At 45.1% G+C, this 20,185-nt stretch overlaps 1 protein-coding gene across 11 annotated transcripts in view; it reads right to left on the minus strand.

The window, feature by feature from the left end:
• NCOR1 (nuclear receptor corepressor 1) overlaps window positions 1-20,185 on the minus strand; it is a 262,192-nt gene that overhangs the window by 170,365 nt on the left and 71,642 nt on the right. For 10 of the 11 annotated variants that reach the window (XM_068270355.1, XM_068270349.1, XM_068270351.1 and 7 more), the window contains exons 3-6: window positions 18,395-18,507; window positions 14,632-14,821; window positions 5,810-5,989; window positions 600-713 (exon numbers count right to left, since the gene is read on the minus strand). In XM_068270355.1, coding sequence (XP_068126456.1) covers window positions 600-713; window positions 5,810-5,989; window positions 14,632-14,821; window positions 18,395-18,507 — 597 coding nt within the window. The remainder of the gene's footprint in view (window positions 1-599; window positions 714-5,809; window positions 5,990-14,631; window positions 14,822-18,394; window positions 18,508-20,185) is intronic. The other variant, XM_068270348.1, reaches the window with a different exon arrangement.

The raw sequence follows: 20,185 nt of genomic DNA on the forward strand, positions 1-20,185 counted from the left end.
AATTATTATAAAGGCACCAGGACAGATAAAGGACAAATGACATAAGAGGGATATGAAGGCCGCCTTATCAATTTCATTTATAAAAATACACATTGCCTGGCTGTCCTGCTGATCCTCTGCCTCTAATACTTTACTAGCCATACACCCTGAACAAGCATGCACATCAGATGCTTGACTAGGCTTGCTGCATTCCAGATACTACTGATGTACGAGAGATCAGCAGGGCTGCCAGGCAATTGGTATTGCTTAAAAGGAAATAAATATGGAAGCTCCATAGCAAACTTGTTAATTGGAACAGAACACAATTCAAAACCATGTCATACATATAAACAAGATTAACTAACAAACATTCACATTTCCACACAATACCATTAAAAGAAAAAAACAAAAAACAAAAACACTTTTGTAACCTGGCAAAGTTATTGAAAAGGAATATGAGATTTTCGAAGTAAAAAAATAAATAAAAGTAGGATAATCAATCTTTGAGTGAATGATTTAACAGGTGGTTTGTTGCAGCCAACCCACCTATGGCAGCGGTACCCACCGCAGTGACTCATCGGCACAGTGTCAAGGTCAGAGGAGATAATCAGGCCACTTACCCGGTTTTCATCATAAATGATTTGGACTATGCTGCGATGCTTCTGTTCCACAGGTGGAGGGGAGACGGGCTTCTCCGGCTCTGGAGGTTTGGCTGCTTCTTCTTCAAGCTGTTGCTAAGTTACACAAGAGGAAGAAAAAAAAATCATCACACAGCGCGAAGCTCCAATCAGCTTCTGATCAGATGGGAATCGCAAAGCAACAGTTTGCATTCCTGCATTTTAGAGGTACACAGGAGACCGGGGATGACAGAAGATCAGTTTATTTCCATTACATTTAATCCAAGCCATCTTTGAATGTGTAAAAAAATAAAATACTTTTCTAGATTCTAGATCAGCAATTTAACTTAGCGGGAGGAATAAATATAGCTATGGTACACCGTTCCCCCCGGGTGAGCCCCTCAGTAAACATGTGACTGTCTGTGATGCCCCTCAGCACCAAATATAATTGAAACATGCTGTAAAAAGACAGCAGAACAAAAAGTTGGAATCGGATTGGTTTGCTGCACTGGGCAATAGAAACGGTTCTTCTGAACGAAGCTTAGACAAATACAGATGATTTAGCAAGACATCGGATGATGCCCAGTGTCTGCATCCGGGGAAGAGCTCAGGGGACAAAGTTTTGGCAGTTTGACAGATGCGGCATGAAAGTAACAAAGAGAGATTGTCAAACTTCACAGGGGATCTACGCAATGGAAGCCAGCAGGCAAACATAGTGCTGGCTGTACAAAGGGTAAAGCAGCACGTCATACAATTTAGCTAGTGGACAAGGTTCATCAAAACAGAGGACTGCAAAGCACTTCCAAATTATTTTAGCATTGGTTAAGACATTACTGACTTTTGTCTATAATTAGTTATGAACAAAATTGAACAAAAAGCAACTTGATAGTTTTTTAATTGCAAGCACAGAAAATAAAATATGTTCGGAAGCACATTTTTCTTCAAATATCTGATTATCCACTAATAAAAACAAACAATCCACAACCCATCCATTTTGAAATAAACTGGTACTGAGAAGAAATAAATGCAACCAATGCTGAGCCTAGAACAATGAGAAGCAGAAGAGATACTTTGTCATGCCTCAATGACCTGTCCTTTGCTTTCAGTCTGCAGAAGGCATCACATTTTTGTGAGTGCTCTTTCACATCAGACAACGCGTGCAGGAGCCGTTCTCCTGCACGCGTTGAATAGCCTGCGGCGTGTCATTGGGATGCTGCGGTGTGAAGCTATCAGCGGCGGTAGCTATTGATTCACCCAACAAGAAACCGCCGGCTCCTGACGATAAAAAGCTCCCGGGTGCGTCGTACCACAACGCATCAAAAAGCAGCATCAGGTGTAAAAGGTAAAATGAAAGACTTTCATTTTACCTTGGTTAACGCAAAGTTTCGACTTTCCGTTGAAACGCAGCAAATGGGCTCTAGTGTGAAAGAGCCCTTATACATGACCATCTCTACAGCATTTCTGTCTTTAGGGCTAGATACATCCCTAGGAACCTGGAGCTGGAAAAAGACAGGAGGCTCCAGTCTATTCTGACTAGGCATGATCAATGAGTTGCAAATTACTGTATTTCTCCCAACATTCAAATTTCATGTAAATTATATGCAGCTTGAACTTGGACCAATAAAAACTCAGGAAGTTATTCTGATTGGTCCAATTTAAAGCTACATATCATTTACATTAAATTTAAATGTAAGGAGAAATTATTTGCATCTCATTGATCATGCCCAATTCTGACTTTCCAGGTATTCATTCTAAGATGGAGGTACCTACTCTAAGCCAAATTCGGGCTTGGCACAAAGAGGTACCGTATTTCAGTGAGGGCTGGTGCACACCAAGAGCACTTTTAAAAACGCTAGCGCTTTAAAAAGCGATTGGCTAATTTATTTGAATGGGTTGGATCACACCAGAGCGATGTGATTTCCCCCCCACCCCCCAAACAAACGCGGGTCCTGCAGCATTTCTGCTGATTTCTGAGGCGATTCAGCTTCAATGTTAAGTATAGGAAAGTGGAAAATCGCTCTGAAAAGCTCTAGATCAGAGCGATTTTCCAAGTGTTTTTGTGACAAAACTAACAGCTGTACTGTAAAAAATGCTACACAAAAAACACTCCCAAAAAAATCGCTAGGTATAAATAGAGAATCGCTAGGCACATGCCTAGAATCGCCTTGAAAAATCACTTCAAAAGGCGCTGAGCGTTTGCGATTACGCTAGGGCTTTTTGGTGTGCGCTGGCCCTGAGACAGATTTTGCGTGCAGTACATAACTTTCATAACTCAGTATCTGATATTTTTCACTACAGATTTGCTTTAAAGTTAATGTTTTTAACCCTCTGCAACAAGGACACCAAGGTGAATGGTATCCCCTGATGACGGCGGAAGGCCGAAACTAGTCGGGACGAGAGCGGGCAATGTTACACTGATCGCTGATATTTGTAGTACCACACGGAGTGGGAAGCGTTTGTTGCCAGGAGGGTTCCTACTGGAGTAGGACCCTCTATATGTGAGTTTTATCTTACCTAATTTTGAAAATCTACATACTCAAATTTTGCATTTTATCTATTCTACTGAGAGAGTCCCTATCTCCCCTTTTTTATTGTGCACTGAGCTGCACCTTTTAGGAGTGGAAGAATCATTTATTGGGATCTCTGGAGGTGGAACTACATTACTCTAAAGTTGACTGCACAGCGCTGCTGCATTTGTTGCTAAGGACACAAAGGTATCCTCACAAAAAAAATCTCTAACTCCAAATCCTGTCTTACTGATTAGCAAAGACGTCATATGTATTATTCAGCCTGCTCCTTTCACAACTAGCCCTACCCTTTCTTACTTCCTACTGGGCTACCAGGGTGATGGAAAGCATCTGAAAATAACTGCAAGGCAGGATTACTTTTAACCTGAGATTCCTTTATTAGGGTCATGAGGATTTAGGGCTCTGCGGTAGCTGGCAATGCATGCAGTCACGTCTAGAGACCTGAATGTCATCTGTAGTAGTAGCTGGATAATGTACTGGTTAAGGGCACCGCCTTTGACATGGGAGACCAGGGTTCAAATCCTGGCTAAGGTCAGTACCTATTCAGTAAGGAGTTCAAGGCAAGACTCCCTAACCCTGCAGGGTGGCCTCTTGAGCGTGTCTGAGTCTGACAGGAGAAAAGCGCTATACAAATGTTCGTATTATTATCTATATCCCCTCTACTCCCCCCAGCCTCCCTAAGTCTAATGCAGAGCGGGTGCAGGGAGCGATTGAGATATTTACCTGATCTGGACTCAGAAACAGCTCTCACCGGAACCGAGAAAAGGCTGTCAGCTCGGTGGTGGAAGAGGAGCCAGTCCTGCGTCCAGATCGGGTAAATATATCAATCGCTCCCTCCGCAGTTCAGCCCGAGAATAGTCGGCTGCAGCGGCCCTGCCCACAGTTATCTAAAATGAGATAACTCAGGCAGTTAAAAGGTTAAAGGACTCAAATTCAATTCCTGCCAGTGAACTTGACTATGTGGTCCACATGCGGAGGAGTGGTGACCCTGGAGAACAAGGTCACATCTTCATTTCGACCTAAGAAATCTCCATCCTGATAATAAAACAAATATAAATCTGAACCTACAGAAATGTGAGACTGCGATTGCGTGCCAAATGTGAAATCTTGATAAGGGCTTCTAAATGAACGTGACCGATTCATCATTTTGAGCAGACAAATGCATTAATAGAGCTGGGTCACCAAAACAGACCCGATTAACCTGTTGTACAAGAAAAACACTACCAGGTAAAAAATAACAATGTACATTAAAGCACACAAAGTCCCATTGCCACCCTTGCAGGAAACAAAGATCAACTACCAGATTAAAAGGGCACCACCCAGCAATGTACTCTGGATGCCAAGTAGGTAAATGTGAAGGCACATATTAAACTCGTCTCTTCTGTATCAAGGAAAAAAATTGCATATTTGTCACAGCACGTGTCATTGAGCACACGTGTGTTCAGGAAACCCTCCAGGGGAATATAAGCCTGACTACATCACATGCACAATGCCATACATCAAAGTGGTGTGGCTCCGATAATTCCCCACCACCTCCAACATATGGACCTGGGGGTGGGTGTGGCCCTGAATTTCCCACCACCTCCAACATATAGACCTAGGGGTGGGTGTGGCCATGATAATTTCCCACCCAACCACCTCCAACATATAGACCTGGGGTGGGGGTGGCCCTGATAATTTCCTACTCCACCACCTCCAACATATAGACCTGGGGTGGGTGTGGCCCTGATAATTCCCCACCACCTCCAACATATAGACCTGGGGGTGGCCCTGATAATTCCCTACTCCACCACCTCCAACATATAGACCTGTGGGTGGGTGTAGCCATGATAATTCCCCACTCCACCACCTCCAACATATAGACCTGGGGTGGGGGTGGCCCTGATAATTCCCCACCACCTCCAACATATAGACCTGGGGGTGGGTGTGGCCCTGATAATTCACCACCACCTCCAACATATAGACCTGGGGGTGGGTGTGGCCCTGATAATTCCCCACCACCTCCAACATATAGACCTGGGGTGGGTGTGGCCCTGATAATTCCCCACCACCTCCAACATATAGACCTGGGGGTGGCCCTGATAATTCCCTACTCCACCACCTCCAACATATAGACCTGTGGGTGGGTGTAGCCATGATAATTCCCCACTCCACCACCTCCAACATATAGACCTGGGGTGGGGGTGGCCCTGATAATTCCCCACCACCTCCAACATATAGACCTGGGGTGGGTGTGGCCCTGATAATTCACCACCACCTCCAACATATAGACCTGGGGGTGGGTGTGGCCCTGATAATTCCCCACCACCTCCAACATATAGACCTGGGGTGGGTGTGGCCCTGATAATTCACCACCACCTCCAACATATAGACCTGGGGGTGGGGGTGGCCCTGATAATTCCCCACTCCACCACCTCCAACATATAGACCTGGGGTGGAGGTAGATCAGGAGCCGTAACAACTGTAGACTATTTTCAGACGTCGGTCCAGATCTTTAGCTATTGTAATCTAAATCTAATTGATCATACACTACGCTCACTATAAAATTATACTGGTAATAGGCAATTTAACCATCCACAGACAAAGCTGGGCTCATGCAAAACAACTTGCCACTGAAAAAAACTTAGAAGCCCTGGAATTATAGAATATTCTTTTCTTATTGTATAGTTTTTAAAAGCATCATACCTGCTTTTTCTTCAATTTCAAGATCTGCTGTTCGACTTTAGCAATTTCACGGTCCACCCGGTCCATACTCTGTATAAGTTCCTCCTTAGACAGTTTGGAGGGAGACCCATCTTGGTCGTCACCTGGTTGCCCGGACAGGGGTGATGAAGGGGGATCATGTTTGCTAGACAAGCACTGTTCCTTAAATACAAGAAATAAAATGCATGGTGAGTACCAACAAAGTCTTGAAAAGGAAAATGATGCAAAAACATTAACTCAGCACATGTATAAAAGCATTGGAACAGAACCACTGCCACACAGAAGACACTCTGCGCTTCCATAGCGTGTTTTTGTGCTCTAACCTGAGAGTAAACACTTATGTGAAGCACGGTTCGGGGAACTGAGGGTAGGAGAAGAAATTGGAGAAAACGCATCCCCTATCTAAATTGAAGCTGAATATTTAACAGGCTTTTTACATACCTTACCCAACACGGAAATGGGCTAATGCTGCTTTCCATCTCTTGGACAAGATGTCCAAAAAGGCTGCTGGCTCTCTGTAGATCATGGACAAGCCACATACAGCTCTGCAGAGGGCAATAGGACACTAGACTACTTTCCTCTGCTCCTGCATCCGATCCCTAGCTAGAAGACAACCAAAATAAAGGAGCCTGCAGCACTTACAAGACTGCTGCTTTCATTTGTAGATTAATAACAGCATTTTCTTATTTTCCCATTTACCGTACATTCAAAGTAGGCAGATGGTAAAGGTAGCTTCAGCTTTTCTTTTTCTGCACAGAATTTCATTTTAAAGTACCCACTCAACAACATGGTAGCCACATCGGATTTTATTCTTGGCCAAGCTGATGTGGTTAAGTGAATCTTCAGAGCAGTACTGTACTGTGCTGTGCTCTTTTAAACTACATGCAATTCTGATTTCTGATTTTGATGCGATTTTACAAGCGATTCAAATGGTTTTATGCAAAAGTTCTGCATGCTGGGGGGGCAGGGGGTTCTTTTGGTGTTGCTGGCATCCAGTGCAAATTAGAATCGCAAATCAGAATAGGGAACCAGACTTATTATTTGCAGTGTAAAAGAAGCCCAATCTGTAAAGATAGCCAAACCCTGTACAATTTTTTGCAGACTGAATGAGACAATTGAAATTTACTTGAACGCAGTCCATCATGAATGCGGCAGCCAGAATTATCCACTGCTCCCATCGCTCCACCACAGCGGATCCCCTCCTTGAATCGCTCCACTGGCTTCCTATCCAGTCCAGAACCAGATTCAAGATACTGTGTCTGACCTACAAATCTGTCCACAAAACCTGTCCAACCTACATTTCTGATCTTACTCAGAGGTACACACCTAGCCGTTCACTCCGCTCCTCCAATGGACTTCGCCTAACCGCCCCCCCGCATGACCCAGTCCCATGCATGCCTCCAGGACTTCTCAAGAGCTGCTCCAACACTATGGAACTCCCTACCTCCACCCATTAGGGCAGCCCTCTCCTTCAACATCTTCAAGAAAGCCTTTAAAACTCACCTTTTCACTCTGGCCTACTACCCCTCACAAGTGCTCTAAACCCACAGCTGAACTCTGGTCCCCTACCTTTCATGTCCTTACCTCTCCCTCTAGATTGTAAGCCTTTGGGCAGGGTCCTCTTCCTTTTGTGTCCTACCTGATCATGCACCTCCATTACTGTGCACTCATGCTATGCACTTGAGTGAACCTAACTTGCCTAATCACCATGCTTCCCTCCAGTGACTAAGCATTACCTTGTACTCATACTGTGCTGCATGATCTGGTCTTTCTTGTATTCAGGTATTATCATCCCTAAATATTGTCTGTAACCTAAACTAATGTCCAGTGCTGCGTAATATGTTGGCGCTTTATAAATACAATAAATAAACGTAAATCTAAGCAACATCTTTCAATAAATATTAAAGAAAACCTGAGATGGGCTTCCTTGATACATTTATATTTACCTGGGGCTTCCTCAAGCCCCATTAGGTGCATGGGCTCCCTCGCCGTTCTCTCCAGTGGCTCAGTTATCTTCTAGTTCTACCTGGTAATCCAGCCAGCCGCTCAACTGCACATACGCCCTCCATCGTGCTCATGGCCACAGAAGGTAGGTGTGTGTGTGTAGGTGTGTGTAGGGGTGTGTAGGGGTGTGTAGGTGTGTAGGTGTGTGTGTGTGTGTGTGTGTGTGGGTGTGTGTGTGTGTGTGTGTGTGTGGGTGTGTGTGTGTGTGTGTGTAGGGGTGTGTAGGGGTGTGTGTGTGTGTAGGTGTGTGTGTGTGTGTGTGTGTGTGTGTGTAGGTGTGTAGGTGTGTAGGTGTGTGTGTGTAGGTGTGTAGGTGTGTAGGTGTGTAGGTGTGTAGGTGTGTGTGTGTAGGTGTGTAGGTGTGTAGGTGTGTGTGTGTAGGTGTGTAGGTGTGTAGGTGTGTGTGTAGGTGTGTGTGTGTAGGTGTGTGTAGGTGTGTGTAGGTGTGTGTGTAGGTGTGTGTGTGTAGGTGTGTGTGTGTAGGTGTGTGTAGGTGTGTAGGTGTGTGTGTAGGTGTGTGTGTAGGTGTGTGTGTGTGTGTAGGTGTGTGTGTAGGTGTGTGTGTAGGTGTGTGTGTGTGTAGGTGTGTGTGTGTGTAGGTGTGTGTGTGTAGGTGTGTGTGTGTAGGTGTGTGTGTAGGTGTGTGTGTAGGTGTGTGTGTAGGTGTGTGTGTAGGTGTGTGTGTAGGTGTGTGTGTAGGTGTGTGTGTAGGTGTGTGTGTAGGTGTGTGTGTAGGTGTGTGTGTAGGTGTGTGTGTAGGTGTGTGTGTAGGTGTGTGTGTAGGTGTGTGTGTAGGTGTGTGTGTAGGTGTGTGTGTAGGTGTGTGTGTAGGTGTGTGTGTAGGTGTGTGTGTAGGTGTGTGTGTAGGTGTGTGTGTAGGTGTGTGTGTAGGTGTGTGTGTAGGTGTGTGTGTAGGTGTGTGTGTAGGTGTGTGTGTAGGTGTGTGTAGGTTAGACCCTTGCTTGACACATTTTGTTAAGTTACAGCCTGGGAAAATTATGAAAATTAATTGGATTACTATTATTTTCAGTTTTATCTACTTCTGGGCACCTCTTACCCCCTTTGTGCCATTCACCTAGTGGCTTTGCCAGACAGGACCTTTGTTGTTTTTCCCTAGAGTGCCACCATATTCAGCTGCAGCCGGACAACTGAGTACAGTCGAGTTCATTTATAGATCTCCACCCGCTTTCAATGATTGGCTGTCCCTTGTGCAACCTTCCTTTGCAACCTCATCCTTTTTGTTTTCTATCACTCTTCTTGTGACATACTGCACCATTTGGGCTCCAGTTGTCTCAGTGTTCTCTTTTGGGGCGTGTGGTCACCCTACCTGGCTAGTGTTAAGTATGGATAGCATAACTGCCCCATTACTACTTTAACTAGTCTAAACTAAATAGTTAAGAACCAGATCTGAAGTAAAAATCAAGGTAGTTACATAGGCTGCAAGATGTGTCATTAGGCTGTCTAATACGCTGTTCCTTCAACCGCTAGAAAAGAATAATAGGAGATTTCACTTTGGTTGAGAAAAACCATAATCCGCTCACTTGATACATTGTCGGGATTAAAGCCACACTTGATTTTACCTTACCTCATATACTTTTATGTGCACAGAAACCAGCCATTTGGATAAATGAGCAAGAAAGGCTATTGCTCTAATCAGCACACAGCAAGGCTGGAGATACTGGCCAGTGACGTGCCTCAGAAAAAAGTAACGTCGGCATGGTTGCAAAGTGGTGAGAATTTAAGATTTCTAGTTAATTTAAAATATCTTAGCTGGCTGTAAACTGAAATGGAAAGATTTTTAATTAAGTTAAATTACAAAAAGCAGCACCAATCTAAGTTTGTGGAGATTTTATACTGAAAGTAGAATTTCTCTTATCAAAACTGACACTTTAGAGCCCATTCACACCGGGGATTGCAAAACGCCAGCAAAATTTCTAGCATTTTGCACCGGGGATTTCTTTGGGTCTTTTTTCTTTTTAAACTGGACAATTTTGCAGGTTTTTTTGAGCGATCGCGATTCATGTTTTTTTTTTTAAACATTCCAATCTCGATTGCTCTTTAATCACAAAAAAGCACTGCATTTCCATTTACAGTGAATCGCCGGTGATAGCTGCAGTGAGACCACCGCCATATACTTTAAAATTACACTAGCGCTTTGCAGAGCGCTAGCAATCGCCGGCGATTCAGGAATTGAAGGTAACCGCCCACTAAACGCCCTAGTGTGAATGGGCTTTGATGGTGCGGATTGTGATTCACAACCGTTTTTCTTTTTTTTTTTTTTTTTTTTATTTAATTTTACAGCTCATGTCCAGTTTAAAGCCCTGGTTCTGCCTCCCATTTGTATGCATATGATTGGAAATTTGCAATAAAGGTGCACCATTTTTTGCGCTGCACGTCTATATTTTGAAATGCAAATATTCACAGCTGCTGACTCATCCTGCTCCTTCTGCCCAGAGAAGTGGAAGTTCATACTATAGCATAGAGAAGAGAACTTTATTTATTTTACTCCGTTCAAAGAAATAACTGTGTGGCCAGAACTGCAGCTCAGTTTGTAATCAAGCATTTAAACTGAACCAGAGACGAAAAGTAAAAAAAAAAAAAAAAAAAAAAAAAAAATTCTACATACCTGGGGCTTCCTCCAGCCTCATCGCCCTGGATTGCTCCCACGCCGCCGTCCCCTGATGCCTGCAGCTACGAGAACCGGGTCCCAGCACTGCCGTCAGTCGGAGCCAGTTTAGCGTAAGAGAAGTACGCTGTTTGCGTATCTCTCCAGCAGCCCCTGGAGAGATACGTAGAGGGCGCAGTTCTCCTGCATAGGCTGGCTCCAATGACGTCAGTTACGGGCCTGGTTATCGTAGCTGCAGACATCAGGGGACGGCGGCGTGGGAGCGATCCAGGCAGATGGGGCTGGAGCAAGCCCCAGGTATGTAGAATTTTTTTTCACTTTCCTGTCTCTGGTTTCCTTTTAACCCTTAATGGGTGTTTCTAAAATTCACATGTGCCTTTGTCGTCAATAAAAAGTAGTAGTACGCAAATTCTGGCCACAAAGTGTCAGAAGTGGGGAGTGGGAGGGGTCAGGACATCAGCTCTGTGCACTCGGGGAAGAGAGTAGCCACCGCCCCCTCTGAGCTCCTCCTAAAATGTGATGATAGGATGTCCGTATCTAAATACGACTGCACTATCATCTCAACAGAAAATGGAGCTCGAAGGGGTCAGCCACCAGGCATCTCTCACGTATTTTCTGCAAAACATACAGACATCCAATGCACAAAATTTACCAGTGCATTTATTTAAATGAAATGAGGGAAATGATAGTTAAATTATTGTGCACTGAGCAGAAAGCAACTGCTGAACTGCAGCTGCAGTGCTGACCACAAGGAGTAGATTTCTCTAAGTAGCGGGAGGTGGTAGACTGGGTCTGGTGCCCTATACTATGCTGGGGAAAAGATTCCCACTCTAGTGGCAGTAAATCGTTACTGGAGGCTGCCTGTCAAGTAACTCCAATGTAATTATTGCAAAATGTACATTTGTGCAATGTACAAAACGCTATGCACTGCTACTAAATACAAATCATATGCATATAAAAAAGCACAAATGGAAGGCTGAACAAAGGTGGAAACTGCATGAGCACCCTACCACATAGCCTCATCCTGGAACTATGGTCTGAAGCTGAAAGAAGTTTTGTGGTACACTAGGTATAAATTAAAGTGAGTTGAGCTTGAACTTTTGTAGGAACCACCCCCTCCCTCAGTTTTTCCATATTTCCCCGGCTGACGCTGGGAGATGCAGTTCCTACTGATGTTGGTATATGCACATCAATAGGAATTACATCTCCCAGTATGCATTGCACGGCTGGGGACATACAAAAATAAAAAGTGCGAGAAGCTATGGTTCTATATGGACGAGATGGGGGCGAAAAACACCCTTGGGGTGGTTTATTTAAAGGACCACTGTTGCGAAAATCTTAAAATTTAAAATACCGTATATACTCGCAAGCACGCCGACCCGCATATAAGCCGACACCCCAACTTTTACCTGAAAAACAAGGAAAAAACGATTGACCCTCATATAAGCCGGGGGTAGGAAATGCTGTCCATGAGATCCCCCCCAGTGTGTCCCAGTATAGCTAGTATAGTGCCCAGTATGGGTAGTAAAGTGCCCAGTACAGCTAGTATAGTGCCCAGTATGGGTAGTATAGTGCCCAGTATAGCTAGTATAGTGCCCAGTATGGGTAGGTAGTGCCCCAGTATCGCTAGTATAGTGCCCCAGTATCGCTAGTATAGTGCCCCAGCATAGCTAGTATAGTGCCCCAGCATAGCTAGTATAGTGCCCCAGCATAGCTAGTATAGTGCCCCAGCATAGCTAGTATAGTGCCCCAGCATAGCTAGTATAGTGCCCCAGCATAGCTAGTATAGTGCCCCAGCATAGCTAGTATAGTGCCCCAGCATAGCTAGTATAGTGCCCCAGCATAGCTAGTATAGTGCCCCAGCATAGCTAGTATAGTGCCCCAGCATAGCTAGTATAGTGCCCCAGCATAGCTAGTATAGTGCCCCAGCATCAGCATAGCTAGTATAGTGCCCAGTATAGTTAGTATAGTGCCCAGTATAGCTAGTATAGTGCCCAGTATAGCTAGTATAGTGCCCAGTATAGCTAGTATAGTGCCCAGTATAGCTAGTATAGTGCCCAGTATGGGTAGGTAGTGCCCCAGTATAGCCAGTATAGTGCCCCAGCATAGCTAGTATAGTGCCCAGTATAGCTAGTATAGTGCCCAATATAGCTAGTATAGTGCCCAATATAGCTAGTATAGTGCCCAATATAGCTAGTATAGTGCCCAATATAGCTAGTATAGTGCCCCAGCATAGCTAGTATAGTGCCCCAGCATAGCTAGTATAGTGCCCCAGCATAGCTAGTATAGTGCCCCAGCATAGGTAGTATAGTGCCCCAGCATAGGTAGTATAGTGCCCCAGCATAGGTAGTATAGTGCCCCAGCATAGGTAGTATAGTGCCCCAGCATAGGTAGTATAGTGCCCCAGCATAGGTAGTATAGTGCCCCAGCATAGGTAGTATAGTGCCCCAACATAGGTAGTATAGTGCCCCAACATAGGTAGTATAGTGCCCCAACATAGGCAGTATAGAGCCCAGTATAGTTAGTATAGTGCCCAGTCTAGTTAGTATAGTGCCCAGTCTAGTTAGTATAGTGCCCAGTCTAGCTAGTATAGTGCCCAGTCTAGCTAGCTAGTATAGTGCCCAGTCTAGCTAGCTAGTATAGTGCCCAGTCTAGCTAGCTAGTATAGTGCCCAGTCTAGCTAGCTAGTATAGTGCCCAGTCTAGCTAGCTAGTATAGTGCCCAGTCTAGCTAGCTAGTATAGTGCCCAGTCTAGCTAGCTAGTATAGTGCCCAGTCTAGCTAGTATAGTGCCCAGTCTAGCTAGTATAGTGCCCAGTCTAGCTAGTATAGTGCCCAGTATGGGTAGGTAGTGCCCAGTATGGGTAGGTAGTGCCCCAGTATAGTGCCCCAGTATAGCTAGTATAGTGCCCCAGCATAGCTAATATAGGGCCCCAGCATAGCTAATATAGTGCCCCTCCCCCCGCCGCTGCTATTACCTTAGCTCGGCGCCGCTTCTATTTCCTTGTCCTGCTCGTATACGGTAATCCATTCCACAGCAGCGCGCCCCACGGAGGCTGCTGTGTGAGGACGGAGGAAACCATAGAGAGCGGCCTCCTGTAACGGCGATGTGTATCACCGTTACTATGGGAACCGCTCTCTATGGTTTCCTCTGTCCAACGCAGCAGCCGCGGTGGGGCGCGCTGCTGTGGAATGGATTACCGTATACGAGCAGGACAAGGGAATAGAAGCGGCGCCGAGCTAAGGTAATAGCGGCGGCTGCGGGGGGAGCGGGGGCTTTATCACATGACTCGCAAGCAAGCCAACCCCCCCAACTTTTGACCCCCTTTTTGGGGGTCAAAAATTCGGCTTGCTTGCGAGTATATACGGTACATGTAAACACATTCAAATAAGAAGTACATTTCTTCCAGAGTAAAGAGCCATAAATTACTTTTTTCCTATGGCTCTTACACTTACAGTAAGTAGTAGAAATCTGACAGAACCAACAGGTTTTGGAGTAGCTCAGCTCCTCACGGGGGTTCTCAGGGTATTCTTTATTTTCAAAAGCACTTAGTGAATGGCAGTCGCTCCGTCCAACTGCCAAAGAAGCGTGAATCGAGCAGGGAGGCTGGCCAGCATCTTTGTATAAATACTTTTCAACTGAGTGGCTTTATAAAGAATAAAAGCCATGCTGAGAATCACCCATGAAGAGATGGACTCGCCCAAAACCTGTGGCTTCCGTCAGATTTGTACTTCCTACTGTGACAGTAAGAAATGTACTTATTTGTATGTTTTTACCTGTATATTAAATTTTTCATTTTTTGCGTGATAGTGGACCTTTAAAAAAGTTTTCTAAATGTACTGCTCGGATGCCTTGAAGTACGCACAGCTATTTTAACATGCGCACATGAATAATAATGAGACTTCAGTTAAAATGTGTGTCTGTAGAAACAATTTTTATCTTTCCCACATAAAATAGAAAAGCTCTAAGTGAAGAGAGAAAGACAACCCAAACAATGTGCAAAAACCATTTCCCATTCAGACCACAATGGATTAGGATTCCATGTGCAGAATGGACATGTACTTAATTTCTGCTAGTTTAATCAGATTAGGGCCATAGTTCCAGGATGGTCTCTAAGAAGATCTAGGTTACCTGCATCTCTGTCTGCCTCACTCGCCTGCTGTTAAATTCTTACCTTCTTAACATCCACTTGTGGCCGAAGCCCTTCTGGGATGGTCGATACAAGAGGCACAACAGAAGCGGCAGCAACTCTGTAGTGAGAATCTACCTGTTCTAGCCGGGGTCTCTTGGATTCCAGGGCTTCATGCTCACTCTGTGACACGGAATGGTACTGCTGTTCATACCCTGATCTCCTGTCCTGAGGCCTGCAAGAACATTTTTAATTACATTACACAATGCATGAGGAACAGCAGATAAACATGTCCATTCATGGTTGATATGGCCAACACTTGCACATATCTGTCTTCTACAACCATCTACACAGTCGGGAAATGTATTATCTGATATCTGAGGTACTCCCCAAATACCACGATAATACGTGTACTATATACAGCATAGGCTGATCATTCAATAATCTGCTTCCATAGGAAAAAAAAACAATGCTGACCAAAATTTCAGAGCACCAAACCAGGTTCTGCTTGTAAGGATACTCTATATAATGCTTTATGGCTTCTTAATCACTTGCGTACCGGATGGTTCTGACTCCTTAAAGCGGAACTGAAATCAGAGTTTCACTTACCTGGGGATTCTACGGACTCCTGCAGCCAACCTGTGTCTGCACAGCCACTCACCGATGCTCCAGTCCCCCGCCGTGGCTCACTTTCACTTCAGCAGTTAGAGTGCACTGTGCTGCGCGGCACTGGCTGCGCACATCCTCGTTCATGCTCCCGTTAGAGATTTTCTCATACTGCGCCTGCACAGGACACTCCCGGCTACCGGAACATGTACGAGGATACATGTGGCCAGGGTGCAGTAAAGGCAGACTTAGAAGTCGGCTTCCACTGTGTGAAGTAAAGTGAGCCTCGGCGGGGGAACGGAGGATCGGTCCAGGACGGCGTGGGCACAGGACGGCTGCAGGGGCCTGGCAGAAGCCCCAGGTAAGTGAAACTTTTTTTTTAAGTTTATTTCACTTCCGCTTTAAAGACCAGAGCCAACTTTTTCCCTATTTTGCAGTGATTGGCTCACAGTAATCATTGGGTCAGGAAATACAGAAACTCTGCTGTCACTGTGAAAGCAGAGCGAGCGGGTGCAGTGATTGAACAGTGCCACAAAGGCGAGACTGCTGAGGCCTCGCAGTGTAGCCAATTTAAATCTATGGCTTGGCAGAAATAACAGGACACAAACAGGTCGTAGATTTAAATCCGCGTGGTCCAGAACTGTGGGCCCAGCTCCTGACAACAAATTCAATCATACAAGAATTGGCAGTATTTTATTTATTATTTTAAATATGTACTGCTTTGTAGAACAATGGTCATGTGACTACTTGGAGCTATGATTATGAAGCACCAGACTAAATAGCACTTGTGTCATGTTCCACTTCACCTATAAAGCTTTATGGGTGTTGTATCATTTGCATGCCGTATCCCACAATATAAAGCTTTGTACAAATGGTAGCTAGATGGTTCTTGGCCAAGGCTGCCGGTCATAGACACCTCTGACGAGACTAACGTGTGAATTGTGGCCCTGAGGGAGTTCTTAAAGGGCCAGAGAAAAGCGATCCCCAATCGGTTAAGCCATGGAGACAGAGCAGCTACATGACTGCTAGATGATGCCCCCAAAGGCCTTTAAAAAAAAAAATGGCCAATTCTGGAAGCAGCTGCGGGTGGACATTAGGATTTAAGATGGGAGGCTTTTCTGCTGAGACATTTAAAAAAAATGACCAGCATATTGTAAATGACAGCCCACAGTATGGGAAGGCCATTACCTGTATCCAACTGTTTATAGAGTGAGACATAAGTGATGGTATTGGTGGGCACTGGAGTGACAGAAGGACAATGGGAGGAGCTTAGTGAAAGGGACGGCCACAGTTTATGAATCAATGCGAAGTTATTTCATAGACAGCTGGATACAGGCTCACCTTATTATTGAGTGCTCAGAATTGTATGCAGAATGGTTCCAATAAGTGGGCAATACAATGTATACAGCATGCTGCACTTGAGTTCAGTTCTAGAATTTAATCTACCTGAAATGTTAAAGGTTTAAGTGAGGCCTAAAAACGAACAAGACTATTTACAAGGAAGTATTTTTAAACCCTCATGATAAGCTTCAAGTCTTAATTTATCAAGTGAGATAATTTCAAAACTAATATTTGTGCACAGTGCGGTCAGGAACCGAGCGGCACTACAAGAAGCCGTCTTGCATACTCTAAAACACTTGAAAAAGCACATTTCTGCATAGCTCTGGGCTAAGCGGCTGGTAGCTTATTTTAAAAAGAAACCAGATTTGTCTAGCAAGCAATCCAATGAACCCAGCGAACATTCCAATGTGGTTTAACAGTGCGCTCGTCCAGCGCAAGAATTTCCCTCACATTTAATCAGTGAGGCTGAAGATAAATAAAGGGTTCACCTTAGCAGGTAGCGATTGCATGAGCAGGGCCAGTAATGAGCTGGAGCGCAGATGAAACCACACTGACTCTGCAAGTCAGACTTTGCTATAGCTACTGAACAGAGCGACAATTGTCCTGACAGGGCAGCTGCAATATGCAACTTATGCGCTGCTCTCCACTTACCTGAGTCAGCAAAGCAGGGGGAACCTTTGTTTACATAAGCTGCCACTAATTACATAAAAGCTCTGCCCTGGCTACAAAGTATTCAGCTGGCCATATGAAAAAATATGCACATTTCTTAGGCTGGCCATTGATGAGTAAGCATCGCAGAGAACCTGCAGACGAGAGTATCTCAGAGGGTATCGGTTTGGTTGTTAGGCACCCACCACTGTTGATGAGCAAGAGCAGTTTCAAGACAAGCAAAACTGCACCCCGTGTGTGCGCAAGGAGGGGGCTGCTGATTCCCTGCTGCGCTCCAACTTTTCAGCACTTACACCTCGCAGCGGAATTCCAGCTGTGAAGGAGGAAGTGTCTGGAGGGTGGAGAGAATCTGTGATACATGCAACTTAATCCTTACCACCACAGCCCGATCCTTGCACATATGTGGGTACAGTTTCGCTCCTTGCTCATCTCTGCTCACCACACTTTTCTGACTTTACTGAATGGTGCTCATAATTCACATGTTAAAACATACTGTATATACTCGAGTATAAGCCTAATTTTTGGGCCAAAAAAAGTGGCCCAAAGGTGGGGGTCTCATCTTATACTAGAGTCACTACTCTTGTAACCAACACAGTGCCCCCACTACTATATATGTACAGTGGTGCATCATCTGAGGGAGCCCACACACTTGACATTTCCATGGGAGGTCCCAGCTAACCTCATCTCCAGTTGTAGCCTTGGAAAGCATACAGGAACAGTGTGAGTGGTGAGAATCCTTGCATTCCTATATCAAGTTTTAGATACATGACTATGCCTCTGCATTCATTGCTTTATCTTTATGCCAGCTTAAACTTTGCAACAGGAGTTCTTTGCCTGTCCATCTCCATTGTAGGCCTATATTCTGGCTTATTATTGCAATCTGCTGAATTTATGCTGCTTTTCTAATACATGGTTGTGGCCGGCCATGGCTGTGAGTGGTGTTGTGGCTTTTGCCACCCCCGGCTTATACTCCGGGCAAACATTTTTACTCAAGTATATACGGTATTACAGCAGATCTCTCACTGACAATGTAACATTTATGTGCTCGGACAACTAAACTATAAATCCTCTCTCTATTGAAACATTTGCTGAACTGTGACCAAAACTACCATGTAAAAAAATTTCTGGCTGCGGTTCTGAGTAGGCAAAACATGCACATCGAGTACTAAGGCAACGTTGAAGAAAAACATACCGATCAGGCCCCGGGTGAAATTCAGACAACAAAGATGGCCGTCTTCGGAGCTGCTGCTGAAGTAGCTGGGAAGGTTCCAAATGGGCATTGCGGTACTCTGGTATGGAGAATTCCTGGGGATATAAATATGTATAAACTGGTAAACTGACATGCAGGTAAACACTAAATCAGTGAACAGATATTAAAGTTTTCACATTTGAAACAATAGGTTGAGGTAATTGCAGACTACAGTTTGATGTCTGTACAGGCACCCTCCTTCAAATGTTTAAAGCGCTACTGTAAAGATAGGCTGATAAGCTGATTATTTTATAAACAGAGAGGTAATCTTACCTCTCTTGAAGAATTTGGACCAGTTTATTGAAAAAAAAAAAAAAAAAAAAAAAAAGGTCTTTTATTTGAGCACATTAACCACCCTGGCGTTCTATTAAGATCGCCAGGGCAGCTGCGGGAGGGTTTTTTTTTAAATAAAAAAAAAACTATTTCATGCAGCCAACTGAAAGTTGGCTGCATGAAAGCCCACTAGAGGGCGCTCCGGAGGCGTTCTTCCGATCGCCTCCGGCGCCCAGAATAAACAAGGAAGGCCGCAATGAGCGGCCTTCCGTGTTTTGCTTAGATCGTCGCCATAGCGACGAGCGGAGTGACGTCATGGACGTCAGCCGACGTCCTGACGTCAGCCGCCTCCGATCCAGCCCTTAGCGCTGGCCGGAATTTTGTTCCGGCTACGCTGGGCTCAGGCGGCTGGGGGGACCCTCTTTCGCCGCTGCTCGCGGCGGATCGCCGCAGAGCGGCGGCGATCAGGCAGCACACGCGGCTGGCAAAGTGCCGGCTGCGTGTGCTGCACTTTATTTGATGAAAATCGGCCCAGCAGGGCCTGAGCGGCAGCCTCCGGCGGTGATGGACGAGCTGAGCTCGTCCATACCGCCAGGCTGGTTAAATTGTCAATGTGTTATGCGGGTGCTTGCTTGCCTCCTCAGGTCAGTGAAAAAACAGTCGTATTGAAGAAACACTGAAGTCTCATAAAAGTCCTCTTTACTTCACAAATCTGTTTCACATCCCTGCCCTAACTAAAACGCCGCATCCCTGCGGCTGTAATTTAACTAAATCCCCCCTAACTCCCCCTCCCTCTCAAAATCCACGACTTTCTTGGTCGTGGATTTTGCTGCTGTTAGAGGCAGGGCTTTCAGCCTCCATTCGCATCTATGGAAGAAAGAGGGGCGGGGGAGAGGCTGTGATCGTGCTCAGACACGCTCTGCCTCTCACGGAAGCGCTGCCCGGATTGCCCCCCGGGGAGTTTTGGGGGGGGATTTAGTTAGATTACAGCCGCGGGGATGCAGCATTTTAGGTAGGGCAGGGATGAGAAACAGATTTTTGAAGTAAAAAGCTGATTTTTAAGAGACTTCAGAGTCTCTTTAACCTCCTTGGCGTTCAATTTTCCCAGGATTTCTGTGCAAAAAGTGATCCAATTAATTTTTATTACCTTTTTCTTCCCCTGTAACTTGCCAAAATATGTCAAGCAAGGGTCTAGTATACAGTGCAGGAGAGTATTAACGTGTATGCACGTCAATGCTGTTCACGGCATGTTTTGTATTGACTTGTATAACTGTCAATACAGCTAGGGAGGACAAATGCTATGGCTGTGTAACAAGCATGAGCGCTTCTATTAGATAGCTTATCAGCCTTTTTATGCATTGGGTGCCTCTACCTTGTTTTAAGTGTCTTGTCATACCTCCTTAGAGATGATAGTTTTTTTTAGTTTGTCCTAAAGAACATTCGGAGTGTGACCACCCAGCG

This window comes from Hyperolius riggenbachi, chromosome 2, assembly GCF_040937935.1.
Source record: "Hyperolius riggenbachi isolate aHypRig1 chromosome 2, aHypRig1.pri, whole genome shotgun sequence".
In the NCBI taxonomy this organism is placed as follows: domain Eukaryota; kingdom Metazoa; phylum Chordata; class Amphibia; order Anura; family Hyperoliidae; genus Hyperolius; species Hyperolius riggenbachi.